Consider the following 22,384-nt stretch of genomic DNA (forward strand, 5'->3'; position numbering starts at 1 on the left):
ATGCATATATACATGAATTTTAACATTATCACTTTAATATTAACTCTTACACTGAAATGGTGCACTAATCTGGTGTGTGAAACTTCAGGAAAGGCTAGAGCCTTTCAGCTCAACCATTTTGACACACACCACTTCAGTCATTTCCACACTGTTAAAAATGCTGAGATAGCCCCTGTTTAATTTTTATTATTTCAGAATAAAAGAGTAAGAGGGACAGAATAAAAGAGGACACACATAAAAAATGAGGTAATAAAATGTGTTAGCACTGAAATAGGAATGGGAATGTAGAAGTTCACTGAAGACTGAAAGGACTATAAAATACATCTTCTTAGATTAAGTTTTAATTACTACTTGTACCCAGTGTTTATGATTTATGGTCTATATATTTTCATACTCTTAACAAATAAGGTCCAAGATTTATATTTAACTTATTCCAAACAATTTTATGACATTTAAAATAAGAATAGCAGATTGATTACATTCTCTGTGACCAGCAAGGGCACACTTAGAAATTTATGATGGAATTTTACTACAGTCCAAGTGATCCAGCAGAGAGAATCTTGAACCTGAACACCTCAGCTCAGTCAGGAACCGACTAAAAATATTAGTCTTTCATAACTTCCATTTCCCATCTATAAAAGGGAATGAGAGAAAAAAGGGAGGCTAATAGAAGAGAGAAGAAAAGCAAAGCTAAGCTAAGCTATGAGGGGGGTCTTTAACAGAAGTCACTGGAACTCACTAGATATATAAACAGGGTCATCTTGCTCAGTTAAAAGGGGCATGGAAATAACTAATGCTTCCTAAATCCTTAATTAAAAATAGGCTTGGAATAAGCAGCATAAATCCCATTTGTGTCCTATTATAATTACTCGCAAAAACTGAAAATACATTTGTTTGTTAGTGAAATCTAGTGGTTTCCACTCAGTAAATGGAAATAACTCAATAATATTACTTTTTAAATATCATTCTAGGAAAAAAAAAGATTGAATATTTCAGCTTCTGAAAGGACTCCCAAGATAGCTCTCAGATTAAGGGCAGGGGAAAAAAATACAGCAGTGAAGAGAACGGAAGGCAATATAATGTTTGATTATGGTTTTCGGTTTGTGAATATTATGAAAGTTACACTCCTTATTTGTCAAAAGGATATGAAAGCCCTAAAGACGGGATGGGCAACCTGTAGACCCTTGCGTTCCCTTTTCATGACCTTCACCAACTCCTATGACCATGATTACTGAAAGCTGGTGGCACAATTTCCTGACACTTTGAAGTGAAAAGCAAAGGAAGACAAGCATAAGCTCTAAAGCAGACAACTCACAAAAAATGACACCTGCCCTTCTCTCAGAAAAAAAGCAAGCTATGTCCACCCATGTGAGATGATACCATGACCTCATCTTCCCAAACAAATTATGTTCCTTGATCATACAAATACTGCCCATTCTCTGCACTGATGGTAAGGAGAAAAGTAATTTTAGGACTACCAGGCCTGGCCTACAAAAAATCCAGACAACAATTAGATGGCAGCAGTAGGATACATAAAACTCTAACCCTAGTGGGCATCTAGACTTTTTCAGAGCTCTGATATAGAAGCTCTAGGAATGTTGCAGTAAGAAACTGTTGGAAGAGCAACACCTTCAGACTTAGAGAATCTATTTATTTCTGTCAGCTAAACAAACTTGAAATAAAAATTGCTGGTGATGAAAGAAAGGAACCCAATAATGTTTCATGTCATTCTCTTACTGCCCAGGGGATGGCACTGTTGACTAGCTAGAGAGCAACATTATAGAAACATCTGGTTGTAATGACTTTCAGCCATGCTGGGTACTGTTAAATTAGTTAAGAACTAAGCTGGAAGTGCTGCCCTACAAATCTTTGAAACTTTTGGCAGAACTAAAATATTGAGTACTTTTTTCCAGGAGACTCTTCCATCTAGGTTAATTTGCCAACTGAAGAAACCCCTGCTAGGTTAAAATATACATCTTTATGTCAGCTCATGGTAACATAATGGCCTGTCTATTGCATATCAACAGTTCTTTACAGGAAACAACTAAGCTAACAGTCTTTTTACAATAACAGGGAATCAAGTTCTCTAGTCTGAGTTTCCTGTTTCCAGACTTGTGGCTGCAAGGATGAAACAAGAACATTACGATTAAAGAATGGCTTATTTTGTATTCTGTTTTGTTTTAAAAAGGGGGTAGCAGCTTCAAAGTGTATTCAGATAACTGGAAACCATTTTATATTTAACAGCTACTTTATTGTGTACCAATGGGAAGAAGGATTAAATCACGGGCTGATGAATTCTGTGAGAAATGGCTTTGGAGACCAGAAATCTCATGAGAGATGAAAAACTTTTTCCTTGCAAATGTTGCTGAAGTACAAATCCCTTCTCAGTAACCATGTTGGCGGGCTTCTAGAAGTTGTAGTTCAGCAAGATCTGGATGGCCATCTAAGCTTTCAATTGAGCCTAATTTAGTAATTCCCAGGAGGACCAGATGATGGAATCAGGAGCCTGACTGGTCAATGAGTCATCCTGCAGACTTGATTTATCAACCTTCATTATTGCACAGTGTAAGGAAAAGGACAGCCCAGGCATTTGGATAGGGAGAGTGGGGGAGCAGATGATAACATGTGTATCTTCTTTGTGAAACTCCATGACTTTCATACTTGTGTCACCATGTTCTACAAAAATACTTAAGGGGCAAAGCCTGCATTGTGATGTCATGATGACAAATGACACATTTTGTCATTTTTGCATCATCACAGTTTGTACCAATCACCTCTGGAGGGAAGTATAAATATCAGCAAAACAAAATCAAAAACCTTTGTCCACAGACCAATACAGAGTTTGGAATATTTATATTGATTTATCTTAGGGTAATAACTTCCAGTTTAGGGGCAGGAACAGGGTCTTTGTGCGCTCAAACTTGGCAATTTCTGAGAAATCATGGATGAATGGTCTTGTTTTGTGCTGACATTAGCATTATTCCTGGCACACAGTGTATCACCCAAGTTGTATATAATTTTCTTTTTAAATAATGATGGGAATTGCTTGCCAGCATTTGTGTAAATAAATTATACGTTATTGAACATCTGGAAGACATTTCACAAAACATAAAGAGGGTGGGTTTTTTTGTTTGTATTTTTAGTATCAGAAAATTTACGTAGCGTGTTAAAATTGCATTTCCTACGTTTTCAGAATTTAATGATCGTTTTCTCCAGGGAAGACTTGCTCTTCTTGAACTCAGACAAAGGAAATCAGAAGTGAAGTATGCTTTCCTGCATGGTAAGTGATTTTTGATGTAGTGCCAGCAGTTTTGTGTATGCCACTAAAGGAACTTTACAGTGTGACAAAACCATGTTTGTTTTCGACACATTGCATTTTATTTTGTTCATTAATGAAACTATGCAAAGTTCCTAAGAAACAAGAAGAAGACAGAAAAAGCAATTATTATTTTTTGTTATGATGTTGTTGTTAAATATCAAGGCTTGATGTGGTCCTTCTCATAGGACATCAAGTTAGGGATGCCTGGTTAGTTCATTTCCCCCATTGTGAAATGGGTTAAGCTAGAGGGAAGTGATTGGATCAAAGTCCATCGGACAATTTCATGCAGAGAAATCACACATCCTGCTTTGCATTCCTGTATCTGAAGGGTTACCCAGTCCAGTCTAGTTTAAAGATTAAGAACCCTAAGATGGAAATAAGAGTCTGGAAGTTTCTCATCAAAAGGGGGTTCCTGGGAGTAGCCAAAGCAGGCTCACAGGTCCCATACCTGTGATGGGATTTCCATTTAAGGTACTACAATTACACTTAGATTTGCTTACATCTGTTTGGAAGCTAGAGTACCAGCTGCTGGGCTTGTACAAGACCATTTAAGAAATGAGTAGCAGCAGCTGTAATATCAGCAAGCCAGGAAGGAGCAGGCAGATAACGGATTTATCAGACATGAAACTGATAAGAACAGATACTACACTTGATCTTAACCAAAAGGCCAGAACTGTACCAAATGCCTAGGAAGGTAGTATATTAACCACTAGGGTCTCCTTCAATGATCTTTCTCTTGGGAGGGAAAATGGAAGTGATTTAGGAAACTGCTGGAGGAAAAATATGCTGTCTCATCAAATACTTCTCTGTGTAGGTAGAGTAGGAAGGCTGATTCTGGGTGCAGTTCAAGGTTCTGGTAGCTACCTCTGAAGCCCTACATGGCTCAAGGCCTGGAGATCTTCAGGAAGTCTTCTCTGGTTGAACCTGTCTGTCTGGTGAGGTGTGGGAAATAAGACATGTTCCTCCCCCAAGTTCGTCCCCCAGGAAATGCCATCCACAGAGACCCTGTAGTTAAGCCTTCTCAGTGACGTCCTTTTGTGGAATAGCTTGTCCACTGATATCTGAACCATCCCCTTTTTCTTGGTTTCCAAGAAGTCAAGAAGCTACAGCTTTATAGGAAAGCATTTGTGGACATTAAAGATTAGGGGGTGCTGGAACAATTAGAAGGGGCTGTTGTTTTGATTATTATGATTTCATGCTAATGTTTTTGTTGCTTGTTATACTCAGAACCATTTGAACTGAGTGGCATAGAAGCTTAATAAGTAAGTAAGTAAATAAGTAAGTTTATTTTCTTTTGCTAGCACCAAAATATTATTTTATATACATGAGGGAGGAGGACTTGTAAATTAGCAGAATTGTGTGGACAGTGGATCTACACTTTTGAGATATCTGGAAACTACCCCAAATTTGCCCATGAATTTATGTCAATTGCCACTGAATCTTGGAAGAGGTTTATGTTTGTATTATTAATGGTGGACTTTTTAATGTACCAATCAAAATGACAAGTTTAAAATATATGTGTCTCCAGAGTTTGCAGCATGAGTTCTATATTAGTTATTATGACAATGTTTACAAGTAAAGCTAATGCATTTGTTCCATATTAAGATTCAAAACAGCAATGCATACTCTCAAAATGAACTCACTGAGTTGCTGAGCCAAAATACAGAGTAGCTTCAATTTGGGGCAATTAGGTAAGTGCTGAGTGCAGGAACCTGGAAACATTTTGCTCATAGGGACTTAGAATGAGACATGAAGAAGTAAGTATTATCACAAGAAGATGACAGATAGATGCCTCTTTAACCTTCTGTAGGTAACTTACTCATGACGGGTATTTTCATCCTTCTGAGCTGCCAACAGATAAGTAGAAGTGATAGCTGGCAAATGAGAAATCTTAGAGGCATACAAAGAATTTAGCAAATCACAGCTGCTGTCAGAAAAACACGCAAGAAGTTCTTCTCATTTTATTGAACTTAACTGATAAAAACTGGCTAGGCAATGTGGTGTCTCTTTTGGCACCCACCAGACTCTCAGCTGTCTGGTTTCAATTTTTTTTTTCTAGATTCTTTTAATTAAAAAAAAAAAGATGGGAAAAACCAGTCCTTCCAAAGTGAACCACAACTTCCAGTATTGTCCTTATTTGGAGTTGCAGTAGGTACCTTGCTTGGGGTAGAACCTCCTGGAAAGCTTAAGACAGCATAACAGGACAAGGTAGAATGGATGGCAGGGAATCACTTCACCATTTTGTTTTCTGGTAAATGAAAATGTTATGGCTGGCCAGCCACCTTAGTTTGGCTGTGGCTAGTGAATATGAAAAGGAGCTGGGAGAATGCATGGACTGATATTACTCCCCAGGCATGGACGATACGGTGGCTGAGCCCCCTGGCATCCAGAAAGGGACAAAACATCTGTTGCAACATTTCAGTGTTAACTCTGCCTCCTATGTACTTGTGTAAGTCATTCCCTAATCCATCCTACACTTCCTTCCTTGGACTTTTACAAACCCTCAAATCCTATGTTTTCTTTTTATAGATTTATAGAATCATGTCTGATACCTCTGATATCATGTGAGTGGGAAGAACAATCAGGGTTTAACTTTATCCAGTGACTTGATTTAATTATCTCTCTGTCCTTTTCCCTCAGTGCCAAGATGGACCATGATTTGTCAGAAACTTGAGCAATCTAATTAATGAAGCACAAATCTCAAATGATTAAATCTCAAATTTTAAATCTTGTCCTTGATATTTTAAGTAGCCTGATTAAAAAGTAATGGGATAGCAACCTCAAAACCTTCAGCAGATATTTTTGCTAGAATACAGACATAAGTTTAGGGTACTAGGCAAATGTCCCATCTGCAACACCCTAGCCTGATGCTGATTAGGTTAATCAATATTCTTAAACCCTCCTATAGTCTGTGTGTGAGGACCAAGGGTCAGGGAGAAAGTATGTTTGAGTAAATGCTTATTTAAAACCAGTTTCAAATGTTTGATTTTGGATTACCCTAAGCTTCATTAACATAATTGGTAGGCTAATCAAAATGAGATACTTTACACAGTGAATAGATAGCCAGATGATGCACATCATAGAATGTAATGATAGCCAGCAACCTAGATAAGAATTCCAAAGCTTCCTAGTCCTAATGCCTATAAGTTACACCCAGAATCTGAGACAGAGTATCTCTACAGAGTTGTTGGGAATTGGGTGGCATACAAATGTGATAAAGAAATAATTAAATAAATATTGCATGCTAGTGAGGAGGGGGCCAAGAAAAGGTCTTGCCCTGCTGGGCATCTGCAGATACTGTAAGATATGTTTGGCAGCTTCACGATACAGGAGGTTGGACCAGCCAACCTTTGATCTGACCCAAGAAGGCTCTTCTTATATTCCTGGTTAGATCATGTCAATTTAGAAGTAAGGTTCACTGAGGTTAATGGTCCATATTCCTGGAGAAATCTGTAGAGGGCAGAACCTGGGAGCAATACAGGGTTTATTTTGAAATTCTGCCTATGTTTACTGAGGAAGAAGTCCCATCTTTTAGAAGTTACTGTAGGGTGTCTGCAAGACCTCTAATAAAGCACTTTACATCTCTGAGACTTTTCCTGGCGTTTTCCCCACAGCTGTACATCGTTCTTTCCATTATGGCCTAACCCGAGTGGCCTGCATACCAGAGTGCAAGCAAATCCTGGCACTTGGATTTCTGCCTAGCACTTGGATAAACATGTTCAACTGGAAATTCTGTTGATTTCAGTGAAATTTACTTCCATGTGGAGAGTAATGGCAAGGGGTTTTTTTTCCCCCCAGCATGGCCAATTGAAATCTCCTGATCCTGATTTGTCATAGTTCATCTGTTAGCGTAAGAACTACATAATCCTGGTGCAGAATCTGTTTGTTTTGTTTGCTAGGAAAAAAGAAAATACCTTTACTTAGCACTGACTTCTCCTGATCTGGTCGCAAAGGCAAAGAAGAACAATAAATTAAATAATTGGACTGTCAGAAGTCTCTACTACTTCTGAAAGAAATTTTCTTTCTTCTGAGAAACACTTTCTGCTGATCAAAATGTAAAAGTGAAAGCAAAAAACAGTTCAATCTTAATATCAGCTTGGCTCTTGGGTCACATGTTTTAGTTAACAGGGGCATGGTTCAGGATTCATTTTAAGCACAAGTAACATTAAATTCTTTCTTGTTTTAGGTACAGTTCACCAAGTAATTGTGCCAGAAGTGCTTGTTCCATGCAAGTTGCAAATGATGCTTTCAGTAACATACATCTAAAAATGTTTCTCTGCCATGCAGCTCTGCGCTTGATTTATTATTTAGACTGAACACAAGTGACACCAATTTCCTAGTAGGCTGCTCACAGAATTGTACTCTTTCAGCCCCCAAACTGCTTAACTTCATGCTTGTAAAAGCAAATGAAATAATTAGTGCTTACAAAAAGTTTGAAAGACTAGTGATATAATAAGAAATTTATCTTTTATGGGAAAGAAACTGAAAGGCGACCCTGGGTCTTTATCCAAAGGATACTTTGCATCAACATACATTTTATAGTGATTACAGTGGTGCCTAAGGACCAACAAGAGGTATTTGAGAACATGAGAGCATGCAGAACTATTCAAACTTTCCATGGGTAAAGTTCAGGTCAGGGGACACTCAACTCCAAAAAAGAGGAAGTTCCACTGTTTTCTACTTCTCCCCAGCATCATCTCTCATGATGTTCCATAGGGTCCCCAAACCCACTGGAGCAGCCTTCCAGGAGAGGCAGGCCTAGAGGACTGAGGTGGGAGGAATCTGTGAAAATTTCTTCTTCCTCCAGTCAGTTACTCTGATGAAGCTTAGCTGTTCTGCAAGTAGTAAGAGTTCTTCTACTCCAGCTTCAAGTAGTTGCAATAAACACAGGGGGAGTGATGTGCGGGTAAATGTGGATCATCTCCTGATCAATGTGCTTTTGAAGTGCACCTAGGGAGGGGTCTCTCCATGTGAACAGGAGCCCACTTGGATGAGCCATGGTTCATGTCTGCTGTTGAAACAAGCATAGCCAGTAGACCACAGCCTGCTGTGGCAATGCTGTTCCCACATGAGATCATTATATTGGTAAAAGTCACCATTAAGGCCTACCTTGTGGCAATAAAAGCAGCGAAACATAAATATTTCTCCGCTCTTATTGCGTCTGCAGAATGCCACCCGACGGCCCTGTTTAAAATCACTCGATCCCTTTTGGGGAAGGTGGTTCGGTGACCCACCTACAGGGCCGAGCAGAGGAATTTGCTGAGCATCTGCAGGACAAAATCGCTCGGATCTGCTCCAGGTTGGACTCCAGGTGTGAGGCGTGGTCTGGAGAGATACCAGGGGAACAGGCTTACCCAGTTATCTGGGAGCAGTTTGATCCTGTTGGACCTGAGGAAGTGGACAGGATCCTACGGACAGTAAATGCCACCACATGCCATCTAGACCCGTGTCCCTCCTGGCTAGTAAAAGCAGGCCGGGAGGTCACATGTGGTTGGGTCCATGTGATGGTTAATACATCCTTGGGAGAGGGGGTGTTTCTGGCGGCCTTTAAAGAGGCGTTGATACACCCCCTCCTCAAGAAGCCATCGCTGGACCCTACTGTTCTGGACAATTTTTGTCCAGTCTCCCACCTCCCCTTTCTGGGGAAGGTGGTTGAGAAAGTGATGGCTTTGCAGCTCCAGAGGGTCCTGGAGGAAACAGATTATCTAGATCCCTTTCAGTCAGGTTTCAGGCCCAGTTATGGGACGGAAACGGCATTGGTCGCACTTATGGATGATCTCTGGCAGGAGCGGGATGGAGGCAGTGCATCCATCCTTGCTCTCCTTGATCTCTCAGCGGCTTTCAATACCATCGACCATTGTATTCTTTTGGGGTGGCTCAGGGAGTCGGGGGTGGGTGGCGTAGTCTTACGCTGGTTCACCTCCTTCCTCCAGGGCCGATCCCAGTCAGTGTTGATAGGGGAGGAGAGATCGGCCCCGCGGCCCCTTCTTTGTGGGGTGCCACAGGGATCAGTACTCTCTCCTCTCCTTTTTAACATCTACATGAAACCGCTGGGCGAGATCATCCGTCACCATGGGATGAGGTATCATCAGTATGCTGATGATACTCAATTGTATATCTCCATCCCGGGTGAAGTAAGTGATGCCGTGACCACCCTCTCCGAGTGTCTGGGGGTTGTGGGGGCCTGGATGGGGAAAAACAGGCTTCAACTGAACCCTGGTAAGACAGAGTGGCTGTGGGTTAATGGTTCTTCTGTATCCGGGACATTAACATCTCTGGTTCTGGATGGGGTTGCACTGCCCCAGACAGACCCGGTGTGTAACTTGGGGGTCCTCCTGGACTCATGGCTACTGCTCAAAGAGCAGATGGCAGCCGTGGCCAGGAGAGCATTTGTGCAGCTACGTGCTGTGCACCAGTTATGCTCCTTCCTGGACCAGGAGGACCTTTGAACAGTCACTCATGCCCTTGTTATCTCTCAGATAGACTATTGCAATGCGCTCTACATGGGGCTACCCTTGAAAAGTATCCAGAAGCTTCAGCTGGTCCAGAATGCAGCTGCGTAAGCTGTTTTTGATGCCCCCAGAAGGGCACATGTAACACCACTGCTGCGCGAGCTGCATTGGGTACCAGTTTGCTTCCGGGTCCAATTCAAGGTGTTGGTTATCACCTTTAAAGCCCTACATGGCATGGGACCAGGTTACCTGAGGGACCACCTCTTCCCCATTACATCAACCCGTCCCACCTGATCGTGCAGAGAGGGCATGCTACGGACCCCGTCTGTAAAAGAATTTCATCTGGTGGGGTCCAGGAAGCGGGCCTTCTCCGCAGTAGCTCCTGCCCTGTGGAACATGCTGCCCCTGGAGGTGAGATTGGCCCCATCGCTCCTGACCTTTCGGCAGAGTCTGAAGACCTGGTTCTGCTGCCTCGCTTGGGGTGGAGAGGGGAATAGAGCTACATGGGGATGGTTGTTATAGACCACTCCTCCCACACTTGGACTGTTTTAGATGTTTCATCGCTTGAATTTTTATTCTTTATTTTTATTTCTATTTATAGTATTTTTATTGTATTTTATTATTCTGATGGTTTTAATTATTTGTTGTAAACCGCCCAGAGGCCTCTGACGGGAGGAGATGGGCAGGGATAAATTAGATAGATAAATAAATAAATATTCATTTCCAATACGTGAAAGTGGCTTGAATCATCAGTCTGTGATCTCTGGGAACTTGAGATTCTGATGCATTCTATTGTCTGGAATAAATAGACTGCATACAGCACTCCCAGTCTCCAGCCCTATGCTTCTTTACTTGTAATTAACCCTGATGGAGTCAAGTAAATACTTTCCAATACTCGCATGCAAATATGAATTTATGAATGGCAGGGCAGCAATCATGGTTACTTTCTGCGCTAAGAAGACAGGAACATATGCCTTTCAGTTTATATCTATGGCATCTGATTGCTTGAAAATTTATGTGACAAATTAATTGGATTGATTACCAACTGACTGTACATGAAGCTAAATGATTACTTTCTATCTGTCTCCACTTTATGGCTGAGGAAAGCTACAGAAATATTAGGAGAACACTAACTCAGAGAAGTAGATTTGTAACAATTAGCAATAAAAGAAGCAATTGCCAAATAGAACAACTTTTTAGTAAAAAGTACATAAATATTGGAGGAGGTCAAGATGCACAAGTACATCCTACATTGCTACAGTATTAATGGAGCTCCTTTAGAAAACAAACTGAGCCCTTTCCTTCATTTGCAAAAGACAAAAGAATGATTTAAATTAACTTAAAAAGGTAAGATTAGCTTAAAAAGGTAATAATATTATGAAATTTAGTACCACAAGCACTTTAATAACTATCAGCAAGTTGTAATAATAAACAACAGCTTCAAGAAGGGATCTGTCCTGGGCATGGTGCCTGTAAGGCACCATGGACATCAATGATGCTCTATAAATTTAATGTATTATATTATTACTACAACTATTTAATAAGTCTTCAATGGCTTTCAGCCATTGTATCTAATGGCATTCACCTAACCGATATTTAGAGGTAGTTCATCACTGAATCCCAGATCTAGGAACAAGCGTAAGAGGAAGCTTTGCCTTTTATACTTGCTTGTAAATTTTCCAGGAATATCTTACTATCATTACTGGAACCAAGATACTGGACTAATGAGATTGTATTGAGTGCAGTCAGGCAAGCATGTTTTTATGGTTTGCATCCCATGCTGGCTAGCAACCCGTAGAATAGAAAACACTCCTTCTTCCTCCTGAGCAATCACTACATCTCCAGGGGTATGGGGGATGCTCTGGAAAGACATTTGGAGGGGGCTTACTCAGAAGTACGGTGGAGAGAAAGTTTGGAAGAAGGTTGCTGGTGTAATGTGGGATGTATCTTTATAATCTTAACTGTTTATGTCTTTCTACTTTGGGGCTCTGGAAGCTCAAATCTGAAGGCTCAAGTAAGAAAGATGATGTCTGGTTTGGCCAGATATATTTTCCAGTCAGCAGGAAAAAGTATGGGAAGAATCTGAAGAGTAGGGGAATGGTACTTTTCTCTGCCAAGAAGAAGATTTACACATTTTTATGGAGTGGCGTTTTAAAAGATTTTTATGTAGGTGTTTTACTTTATTCAATATAATCTATCATCTATCTATCTCTGTATCTTCAGATAGGAAAGAAATTCATTCCTGCTCTCTCAGACTGCTGCAGTACTATTTTATCAGTGACACAGGACTAATTCTGGCTAATTTATAAATGGTCCCAATGATTCCCAAACTTATGAGTCAGTGAAGAAACTGAGCTCAGGTAATTCATTCTGGTATATAATAAAGCAATCTAGCTATCTAAGATAAATGACTACAAAATAAAAGGAAGGATATAGACATTTTCTGATATTGGACACATAAAATGACCCATAAATCTTCACATATTCGCAGTATCCATTAACAGAGAGCTAGGTGAAAGTGAACGCTGTGCAAAAAGCAGGATTAGAATGCAAATGTGCATTGCTGACCAATCAGAAAAAGGCCACTTTATATGAACCAGCTTTCCCACAACTACACTCCTGGGCCTTGGCAAAATTCTTATCATGTTCATTATGATTAGGGCTGTGCAAAACATTCAAAAGAGGTATTTTGCAAAGTATGTTAGGGTGAGTGAAGGATCACTTTTCAACCATTAAAGTAGCACCATCCTTTTGAGGGACTGTAGGGCTGCCTTGAAGGCTGATCCCTGCTGCCTGGCTTATATGCCCATTCACAATGGCTTCACTTGGCTTGTGGCCCAAGTTGGAGTGTTGTGGATCCATCTGCCCTTGTAATCCAGTATTTTTGTCTCCAAGTAGCAGACCTTTACTAGGATCCCAGACAACCTCCCTCTTCTGAAACTGGAAATGTCAGGATTTGAACCTGGAATCTTCTGTGGACAGATATTCTGCCACACTAAGCTATGTTGCTTCCCTGAAAGAGGAGATGCATTTTTTATTGTTCACATTAGCACCACCTCATTCTGAGAACTGACAGTACTAGCAGGGAAAGTAATCCAAACACTTTCCTAAAGAGTTTCGCCATTACATTCAGTGCTGTTGAAAACTACGCACTAGTCTGTCCACTGTCTACTTGCCCATTACCCTAAACTACATGCCACAACAAGGACATCAAAGAAACAATGTTGAATCCCATTTTATATATCATGATACTTCATTACTTACACAAGCCAATGGGTCAAGTGTTGCTCTGACCTCTTTAGTATTGCCAAAGCATACCATATTCAGATTTGTTACTTGAGTTTCCTTGCCACAATCAAGAAACTACAAATTCTAAACGATCTTTCCTAAGACATGAAAATTAACAGTTCAGCCTTCTCTGTTAGTTTTGGTGATTGGTATTCAACTGATTAGTAACCTTTCTAGTGACTTGATTGTGATCACCAGAAACTTGGCAATATAGAGATACAAGATATAGAGAGGTTTATTTATTAATAACTCAGATCTAAAAAAAAAATTAGCCATATAAAACACAACCTTCTATCGAGTTTGGGCTGTGTTTTTATGTGACATGGCAATAATTTGTTTTGACATTCAGCACCCTAACCAGTGGTTATGGAAATATTCAGAAAAATAAGGTGGTCCAGTACTCCTAGAACCGTACCATATCAGTTTTTTTCCTGGGGATAATGTATTTGATTTTTCCTCCCCTGTAAAGTTTCCCTCCATGTTGAATGCTATTTGAGCCTGATGAGACACAGTTTAATCAGCTCTATACTATGACCCACTGGGCAGCACACAACAGCGTCCATGGGGGAGGGTCGAAAGAGTCAAGATAACAGCTGTGACCATGTAACTGAAGCCTGGCGGCTTTTTTACGTGCACATTTAAAAGGGGTGTGGCTTCAATTGTAGGGTCATGGCTACATCATCTTGATGTTTTTGACCCCCCCCCCCGATGCACCTGGCAATGAACCTTTTTGCACCATAGCTACTAACCAAAGAAACATTGAAATGTAATGGCAGAAAAATGTATTTGCAAAGTCATGTAGTCCTCCAGTAGAATGATAAGAAGTTATCTATTTATGGAGATAATGTTTTATAAACCTAAGGAGAAAATAAGGAGGCAGTATTAAACAGCATTGCATTTCATCTCTCCTTCTGTTCCTTTTTTTTTTTTTTTGTCCCTTTGAGTCAGTGTTGACTCCTGGTGACTGCCTGGACTAGTCCCTGCAGTTTTCTTGGCAAGATTTCAGTGGTGGTTTGCCCTTGCCTGCTTCCCAGGGCTGAGACAGAGGGACTGGTCCAAAGTCCCCCAGCCGGCTTCGTGCCTGAGGCGGGGCTAGAACTCTCGGTCTCCCGGTCTCTAGCCTGGTGCCTTCACCACTACTCCACCTGGCTCTCTTTTTCTGTTATGCTTACCCAAACAATATTATAGCACTCATTACACATGAAATCTTGGAAAGTAGAAGCAGATTGTTAGCTAATGTGAAAGGCATCTCCTTTGTTGTGTTTCAATAAATGCAGCCAAAAAGCCCGCTGGTTGACACGTACCCAAAATAAATCTAACAAATGACTGTTGAAAGAATTGTTTCATGTTTTCCACTGTCATCCTAATATGAAACAGGCAAAGTTTACAAAACTTGGAAATTGTATGTTAGCAGTATACATGGGGCTAAACACAGCTATTTTTTTTGGATCTGGGATGAATTATGACATGTAAATAATTGACCTTACTTTTTTTAAAGCTAGACTTGGGTTGCAGGAGATGTCAGATGTATTTACAGATATTATGGGAGTACTGTTATATAAAATAGCTATTTTTAAAGAAATAATATTAACTTCTTCTTAGCAATATTCTTCCAGAAGAGAAATTGCATTATGACACAACCTCTGTATTTGTTCAGTTGCTGGTGAACTGTAGTTTTTATCACAGAAGAGGAAAATGATTAAGTATATAAGGAGTAATCTTATTAATTATATGTAATTAATTCAAATTTAATTTCAGTTATTTCAGATTCGGTTTTTATCTAGTCCACCCACTTTTAGGGGGAGGGTAACAGTGGCAGAGGTCAAGTGTGGCCCCAGTGGAGGGAAAGCTGGTTCAAAAGCCCTGATTAATTCTATCATGATGTCTTAGAATAGCCAAGCTTGCAACATTTTTGCAAAATCTAATGAGATCATCCAACTTCCTTGGAACAATTGCTTAATAATCAGGGCAATGAAATGTGATAAGTAAGGTAGATCTATTAAAAGAAACAATTCTGTATCTTATATGAGAAATACTGAGAGGATTTTCCAGATCTCTCTCTCTCTATATATATCAAGGTTTCTCAACCTCAGCAACTTGAGCATGCTGGTTGGTGAATTTTGGAGGTTGAAGTCCACACAGCTTCAAGTTGTTGAGGTTGAGAAACCCTGGTCTATATCGTCTGTCTGTCTGTCTGTCTGTCTATCCATCCTGCAACCCAGGCACAAGTTGAATTCCCATAGATAGGGAAGAAACTACACTCTAAGAAAGCTGACTCATCACTCTGTTAGACTCGATGTACAAAATGGCAGCCTCAAAGATTGTAAAAATAGGTCTACAGGTTTCATTACCTATTACATAAAATAGCTATTCATAGTCCCTTGAGTAAAATAGATGCAAATAAATTGTTTTAATTTACTATTGCTTGGATTGAAAAAGCGAAAGAGGCCCTTCATTGGATCATGAGGAGGGATAAGTGTCTTTCTACCCAGTTTATAACTCAGAACCTATCATTCCATGATCAGCAAAGCCATTCACATGATCAGCTTAAATCACAATCATACTTATTTGGAAATGAACCCAACTGACCATAATGGGTTTCCTAAGGTTTGTTTAGAAGATAATGTATGGCTGTAAAGCCTAAGCTTTTCCGATTCTTTGCAGATCTCTCAGACAGAATGAGCCTGCTCTGGAATAAGGAGGTTGAGAACCTAAGCCTTAAAAGAACCATGTCATCTAAGCTTCCCATTGTTCTGCTCAGAGTCAATTGTCAACACTTTGGCCCCAGAAGGTTTCCATCATTCACATTGCTTTACAGCCTGCGCAAACATGCCAACTCAAACTCACATAAGTTTGAGAAATAGGGGGCTGATAAATTATATTTCACAGGGATCAAGAAGTTTAAAACCATGTCTGCAGCCTCAACAGCAATGCAAGTCCAAGCTTAAAGATCAATGTATTATCTAGATTATGCTTTCCAGTTTTAAAGCCAGGATCCACTTGTAACTCTTCATCTTCAAAAATATTCCTAGTGCCATCTGTTTAGACATATGATTGTTATATTCATCGTTCTATTCCCACTTCGCAAAGTATGGTTGTGGGGCTGCTGACTCATATCAACATTGTACAAGTTGCATGGCCTAACTTGGTTCATGAAAACATAAATGATCTAAATCAATCTTCCTGAAATGTGGTGCTTTTCAAATGTCTTGTGACTACAACTCCCAGAATCTCCACTATGGCCAAAGCCCAAAAGATCTGGAGACAGTAAGTTGGGGGAAGCTGATCTAGATCAGAATAAGAATCTTGACTGACCACAAAAGTAGGACTCATGAAAAAAAAGTCAGACTGATTGTTTTCCATGTTCAGTATTAACCACTGAATTCAAATGGCAGTGATTAAAATTGACAGCTTTTGGCTTTTTTCTGCAAATGGCATCAATTCAAACATTGTTAAAAGTCAGTGAAATAACATTGGTGCAAGAGAAGAAGAAACATCATCTCCATTCCTTTCTCCCTGCAATAAAGCAATGCTTCTCCTCCATCCATCCTCATCTCTGCAGTTTTGCCCCCTCCTGCAGGAAATCATTTGATGGTTCTTGGTCTGAAGTCAAAACACACATATGGAAAGTGCAGACAAGGCAGAGGTAACCATTGAGCTTTCATCAAGCCACAGACCTCCTCAGGCTTATGGAACTGGCCTAATTTCAGTAATACCTACTCACTTAAATTTCTTAAAACTTAATTAAGATTTGGACTTTCCTTAATTCCAGGGAATTGCAAAAGAATTTCCCTACTGAAGTTTATATTTTACAACAGTTTAAACAGGGTTGGAGAGCCATGGTGGTAACCTTTTGATATCCAAGGAATGAATGTACTTAATATTCCCACACCACAGTGGGAGGGACTGGGATGCAAACTGGGCGAGGTAGGCTCATCCAGTTTGGGCAAGGCCAGGATTCCCCCAGCCCACCCCCGGAATAGACTTTAAGGGGTTTCTCTACCCCCCACACCCTCCATTAACTGAGTTAAGCCTATTTTATAACTTACACTGTAGTTTTTGCTGAAGGCTTGTCTCCAAACAGCCATCAGCTTTTGGGTTTTGCAGTCAAACAGGGCTCTGAAGGCTGCAAAAAGGCAGAGTCCAGGGCCTGCAGGTTGCCTCCTCTTGCCCCCCAAAAAACAGGATCCTAAAAGTGAAAGTATATTGAGCCTGAACTGATACGGAGTTGAAGCTGCATGTGCCACATATCTGAACACTGTCGCTTTCTCCTGGCTTGATCAGTCACCATATTTCACATTTAGAAACTTTGTTTTACTTCACTTTCAGCATTTAGAGTTAAACTGGAGCTGGAGGACTGGAATCATAATGAAATAGTTTCAGTAAGATTTATATAGAAAGAAAGTGATGAATGACATCCAGGAAACCCCTAACAAAAGCTCCTGAACACTCTGGAATCAACATAAATGAATTTTACAAATTAGACTGGCAGAGGCAACAACGATTTCATGTGTAACATTCTGCACATGGAAGCTGAATCCAAACAAAGGTTATATAGGCACAGGATCATGTCTGAACAATGATATCTCAACTCATTAGTTAAAAAAGATCTGCTAGAAGAGTTCTACTTCAACTTGCTTCCAGATGTTCAACAGAGTTGGGGCAAGTCTTACTTCCTGGCTAGAGCTATTCCACAACATGAAACCTGGGTATGGGAGGACCATGTTAAAATAAGTTAGTCATTTATTTGTTGGGGTGTGGGGGTTGTATCCATAACCTCATCCATGTATCTGCAGAGGTATGACCCCATTCCTGTCACTACTATATCCTGCAAATAAAAGTATGTTATATATGAGCATGCACACTATATTAAGATGTAATGTAATGTGCTTGGTTTTAGCTTGGTGAATTCTGTGCACCAAGCTATTGTGCCTTCTCAGCTATGCGTTGTTGCTTAATGTAATGTCAATAAGCTATGGTTTAGAGGGATATGGCACCCAGTCCTATTGGGAAGAGTGGAATCAGCTGGGCTCAAACAATAAGGTATGAACTAGTCCTGTCAAACGTTTTCGTTACAGAACCCATAATTCTACTTCATGCTACAACTCCTCTGCTATTTACATGCATCCTGACTGGGAATGTTGGCTTGGCTTATCTCACAGTCCACTAATTTCAAATTAATATTCAAATGCCAAGAAATATAACCACTATCTATGTTTCGCACAATCAGCACAAAACATACACTGTAACTGGAAAACCAGAAGGTCATTTTATGTTCTTCTTCTTTGGTAAAAAAAGCCTCATTGCAGATGACATTTGAGAGTGGAAATCTAAAGTTGATTCTTACGTTACCCACATTGTGTGAGGTTGCTGCTTCAGTATGGATAGATCCCAAGTTCAACATCTCAATCTAATAACTATGAGATGAATGGAAAATTAGCCATCTGCTGTCTTTTAACCCCAAGGAGAATGACATGCTCAGTTAATACCACAAAGTTATCAGATTTAAACGTTACTGCTATACAGTGGGTTCTATCCAGGAGGACATAATAGCCAATATGGGGGAAAAACTTCTGTTTTAATTTTAAAAGCTATTTTAACAGATAGCTTTCCTAAAGACTACTTGTATTATGCTTTTACATGCTGGGTATATTCCAGATCTGGCTGTCTCCCTTTCAGAAAAAGCACAAAAATGCTGGCATTCCTCAAGCTGTTCATTCTGTCTAGAATGTTTTTACATGAAAATGCATCATTTTGAAAGCAAAGCCATTGTATATAATCCATTTCAAATCCATTCATATTTTCTTTATGCACTAAAACTTAGGTATGAAACATGAAGAGGCAAGAATGCAACAAATCCCAACACCCATTTATCATGGCTACAATCCAACAACGAAATGTGGAATCATTAAATCTTGATTTTAGTTAAAGCCTTGTAGTGATTGTTATTTCAAACTCTTATGAGGTAGCAAGGAAAACAAGTCAGTCATTTATTCATCACCTTAAGAAGGATTGTGCTGTTGAATGAAGACATTTTGGATTTATCTAATAATGGAATGTTAATAATTTCTAGTAATATAAGATGAGGATCATATGGTATGCCCACCAGTCACAGAAACAAAAAATAAATCATGAACATTATTATCCACTAGACAGCCTTTCCTTATCACTAGTGCTTCCAATAGTTGGAGTCAGGGTTGTGGAGAAGTAAGAGAAAATACTTTATTCAAAGGAACATAAATTATAACTCAGAAAACAGAATGAGGTTTACAAGGAAGAAAGACCCATGGCTTCACCTCCACTTGGCAATGATGAAATGATCAGCTACTACAATTGGATATTTTCTAATATCCATAACTAGGAATCAGGAAGAAAAGAAAGAAATCAATCAGAACTCTGCTGTAAGATGAGCTGCATCAGCCTAGGTCCAGGGCAGAGACAGGGAACTTGTGGTCCTTCATATGATGCTGAAATAAATCCCCCAAAGAGGCCCAACTAGTGTGAGCAATGGGGAGAAATTCTGGGCCACATGTTCTGAACAGCCATAAGTTCCCTGCCCCTAGAATAGGACACCCCAACAGTCAGTGTATGCTGCAAGTATGCTGTCCTGGTGCTTTATCCACCTTGATTTCAATGCTCAGCATAACCATTATGATGCAAATCTATTCCCAGTCTCCTTTTTTAGCCATTATAGCAAAGAAGGAATCCATGGCTTAGGTTTACAATGTGATTATTTAAAGGTCAGTGTATAATCATCAGCTTCTTTGCTAGAATTTGTTGGCACAATTTAATAAATAACATTAACATTAACATTAACATTAACATTAACATTAACATTAACATTAACATTAACATTAACATTAACATTAACATTCATTCATTCATTCATTCATTCATTCATAACTACTTAAAAGTTATTTGCAGCATATATAGAACAATTCACCATATCTAGAAAAATATCTTTCTATGTATGCAAAGGTGAATATCCCAGGTGGTTGCTATTTTATTTCCTGTATGGGTTACATTCTACATTCTGAATAACCTTTGTTCTAGGAAGGAAGGAAGGAAGGAAGGAAGGAAGGAAGGAAGGAAGGAAGGGAGGGAGGGAGGGAGGGAGGGAGGGAGGGAGGAAGGAAGGAAGGAAGGAAGGAAGGAAGGAAGGAAGGAAGGAAGGAAGGAAGGAAGGAACCAATCAACCCACCCATGGCCATTGGTGAAATGTGAAAAAAGAAAAAGAAAGAAAAAGTCAGATTCTAGAATAGTCATGGAAATTTCTCCAATTTTAAAATTATGTAGGGAAACATAAGCCATTCCAGTATTCCCTATCATTTAAGTGTTTTAAAAAACTCTAGCAAATGTTATGGGATTTTGTGTTTTTTTCTCTCTCAATCTCTGACTTTCAGTTTTCTTCTTGAATCTTACAAAGCCTAACTGAAACAATGACAACAGAAAATATAACAGTATAGCAAAAGTAGTGTTTATGAATATGCATTTGACTTCTTTGTTATATCTATCCGAACTGAATCTTACAACTAGAAACAAGCACTACGTCTGTCTGAATGCACCAAATGCATAGCCATAAATGCTTCATATCCATTAAATCTGCTGGATGAAAGCAATTGAATCCAGTGGGATGTGGAATGCAGACAAAATCTAGAAGATGCCTACAAGCAATTACTATATAGTTTAAATCAACTATATAGAACCAACTATATAAATCCACTTTATAAAAAATGATTGCCTTTTCTCCTTACTCAGTGAATGGATTGTGAAGAATGAATGAATGAATATGATCATTTCTATAATCCTTGCAGTTTATTTTTAAAAATACATAGAATGTCCATTTTCTTCCTATCAACATTTGTAAGAAAAGCTTTTCTATCAGACAAACTGGCGAAGAAACATCCTATTTCAGATATACATAACAACTATGTGAGCATATTTGGTTGTGGTAAGTTATAATGTTAAGCTTGTTATTAATCAGTTGCATCAATCAAGCTGTGCATTCAAGGCACAGATCACACAATTCTGGCAATTTAACATAGTGTGCACACCACACACACACCAGGCTCCCAAAATGCCCCTTATTAAAGTATCCTGAAGGAAAGCAAATGACCAAATGTGCTTCCAAGTGATCACCTCCAGCAAAACGGTAAGTGTGGCTGTGCACAACTGGGCTTACTCTGCACAGAGCACAGTCAAAGGTTATTTACTGTGAGGAGAGCAACGGGCTTGAAAAAATTCTCTAGTGAGTGATGAAATGACGTTTGAAATGTATGGATTCCTCTCCTTTCCTGTTTATGTCTCAGAAGAAAACACTCCCACCCACACCTGGAAAAATCTTTCCCCAAAGCTGAGCCAACCATTCTGGTTCACAAAAGCACTTCCTTAAATGGCAGAAATGACTTCACATGCAAGCCTACTTTTAAACAGAAACATATGCCGGCAAGACCCCAAATGGTTTGTGCTTCTTACAGACCCGACCCCAAATGGCTAAATATAACCTTGTTCTACATGACAAATGAGGTCCAGACTTCCCTGGACTCTGCCCTCAAGGATGTTATCCAGAAAGCAAAAAGAAAAGAGCAGTAACATGTTTCTAGTACTGGTAAGGCAACAGGAGTCTAGAAACATAAAGAGAGAAAGTTGAGAAAAAAGGCACAGAGTGAAGTTAAACCCTTAGGTTAGCCCTCTTGCTTCAGAAGTAAGCAGGACCCCTAACCTGGCTCAAAGCAAAAGGAAAAAAAAAAGTAATTTGATAAATGCCTGATATCTGGCAAAATTGCATAGAAGGGATGAAGAAACATCTATCTATCTATCTAGATATCTAGATATAGATATAGATATATAAGAAACCATGACAATTCTTAAGTGGGAATTACTCACCATCTTGTTGTGCCAAAATGACGGAGAATTGTGACACAGTAAAGACGAACAAAACGGCTCTCTGCACACAGCTCATCATGTTTAAATTATTTTAAACATGAGACTCTATGTGCGAAAGAGAATGAGAGGAAAAAAAGGGGGGAGAAAAAAAATCAAAAGATCACCATCAATTGCTTCCTGCCCTGTCAACCACTGGGCCTGCAGAGAACTCAGCCACAGGCATTCCTGTGCCTTGCCCTTAAATAGGGAAAGTTTTGGCTTCCTCTACTTGCCAGCCCCTTTCTGAAATCTGAGAGGAGGTCCCATCCCCTTCACATGAAATCAAATGATTAATATTTCTTTTGGCCTTGCTGAAGGAGCAGCCAAACCGAAGCCAATACATAACACATCTGGAGCGCCTGAGTCTGCAAAGCTTTTAGCCTGTGCTTGTTCAGATATG

The 22,384-nt window shown here is 39.7% G+C and overlaps 1 protein-coding gene and 1 pseudogene across 1 annotated transcript in view; both read right to left on the reverse strand.

Annotated features, from left to right (window-relative positions):
- COL3A1 (collagen type III alpha 1 chain) overlaps window positions 1-22,166 on the reverse strand; it is a 71,842-nt gene extending 49,676 nt beyond the window's left edge. The window contains exon 1 of the mRNA XM_063318082.1: window positions 21,946-22,166. Within this exon, the coding sequence (XP_063174152.1) occupies window positions 21,946-22,024 (79 nt within the window). The 5' untranslated portion in view covers window positions 22,025-22,166. The remainder of the gene's footprint in view (window positions 1-21,945) is intronic.
- LOC134488736 (U2 spliceosomal RNA) lies at window positions 3,874-3,997 on the reverse strand (annotated as a pseudogene).
- Window positions 22,167-22,384: the final 218 nt, after the last annotated feature.

This window comes from Candoia aspera, chromosome 1 (assembly GCF_035149785.1).
Source record: "Candoia aspera isolate rCanAsp1 chromosome 1, rCanAsp1.hap2, whole genome shotgun sequence".
Lineage (NCBI taxonomy): Eukaryota > Metazoa > Chordata > Lepidosauria > Squamata > Boidae > Candoia > Candoia aspera.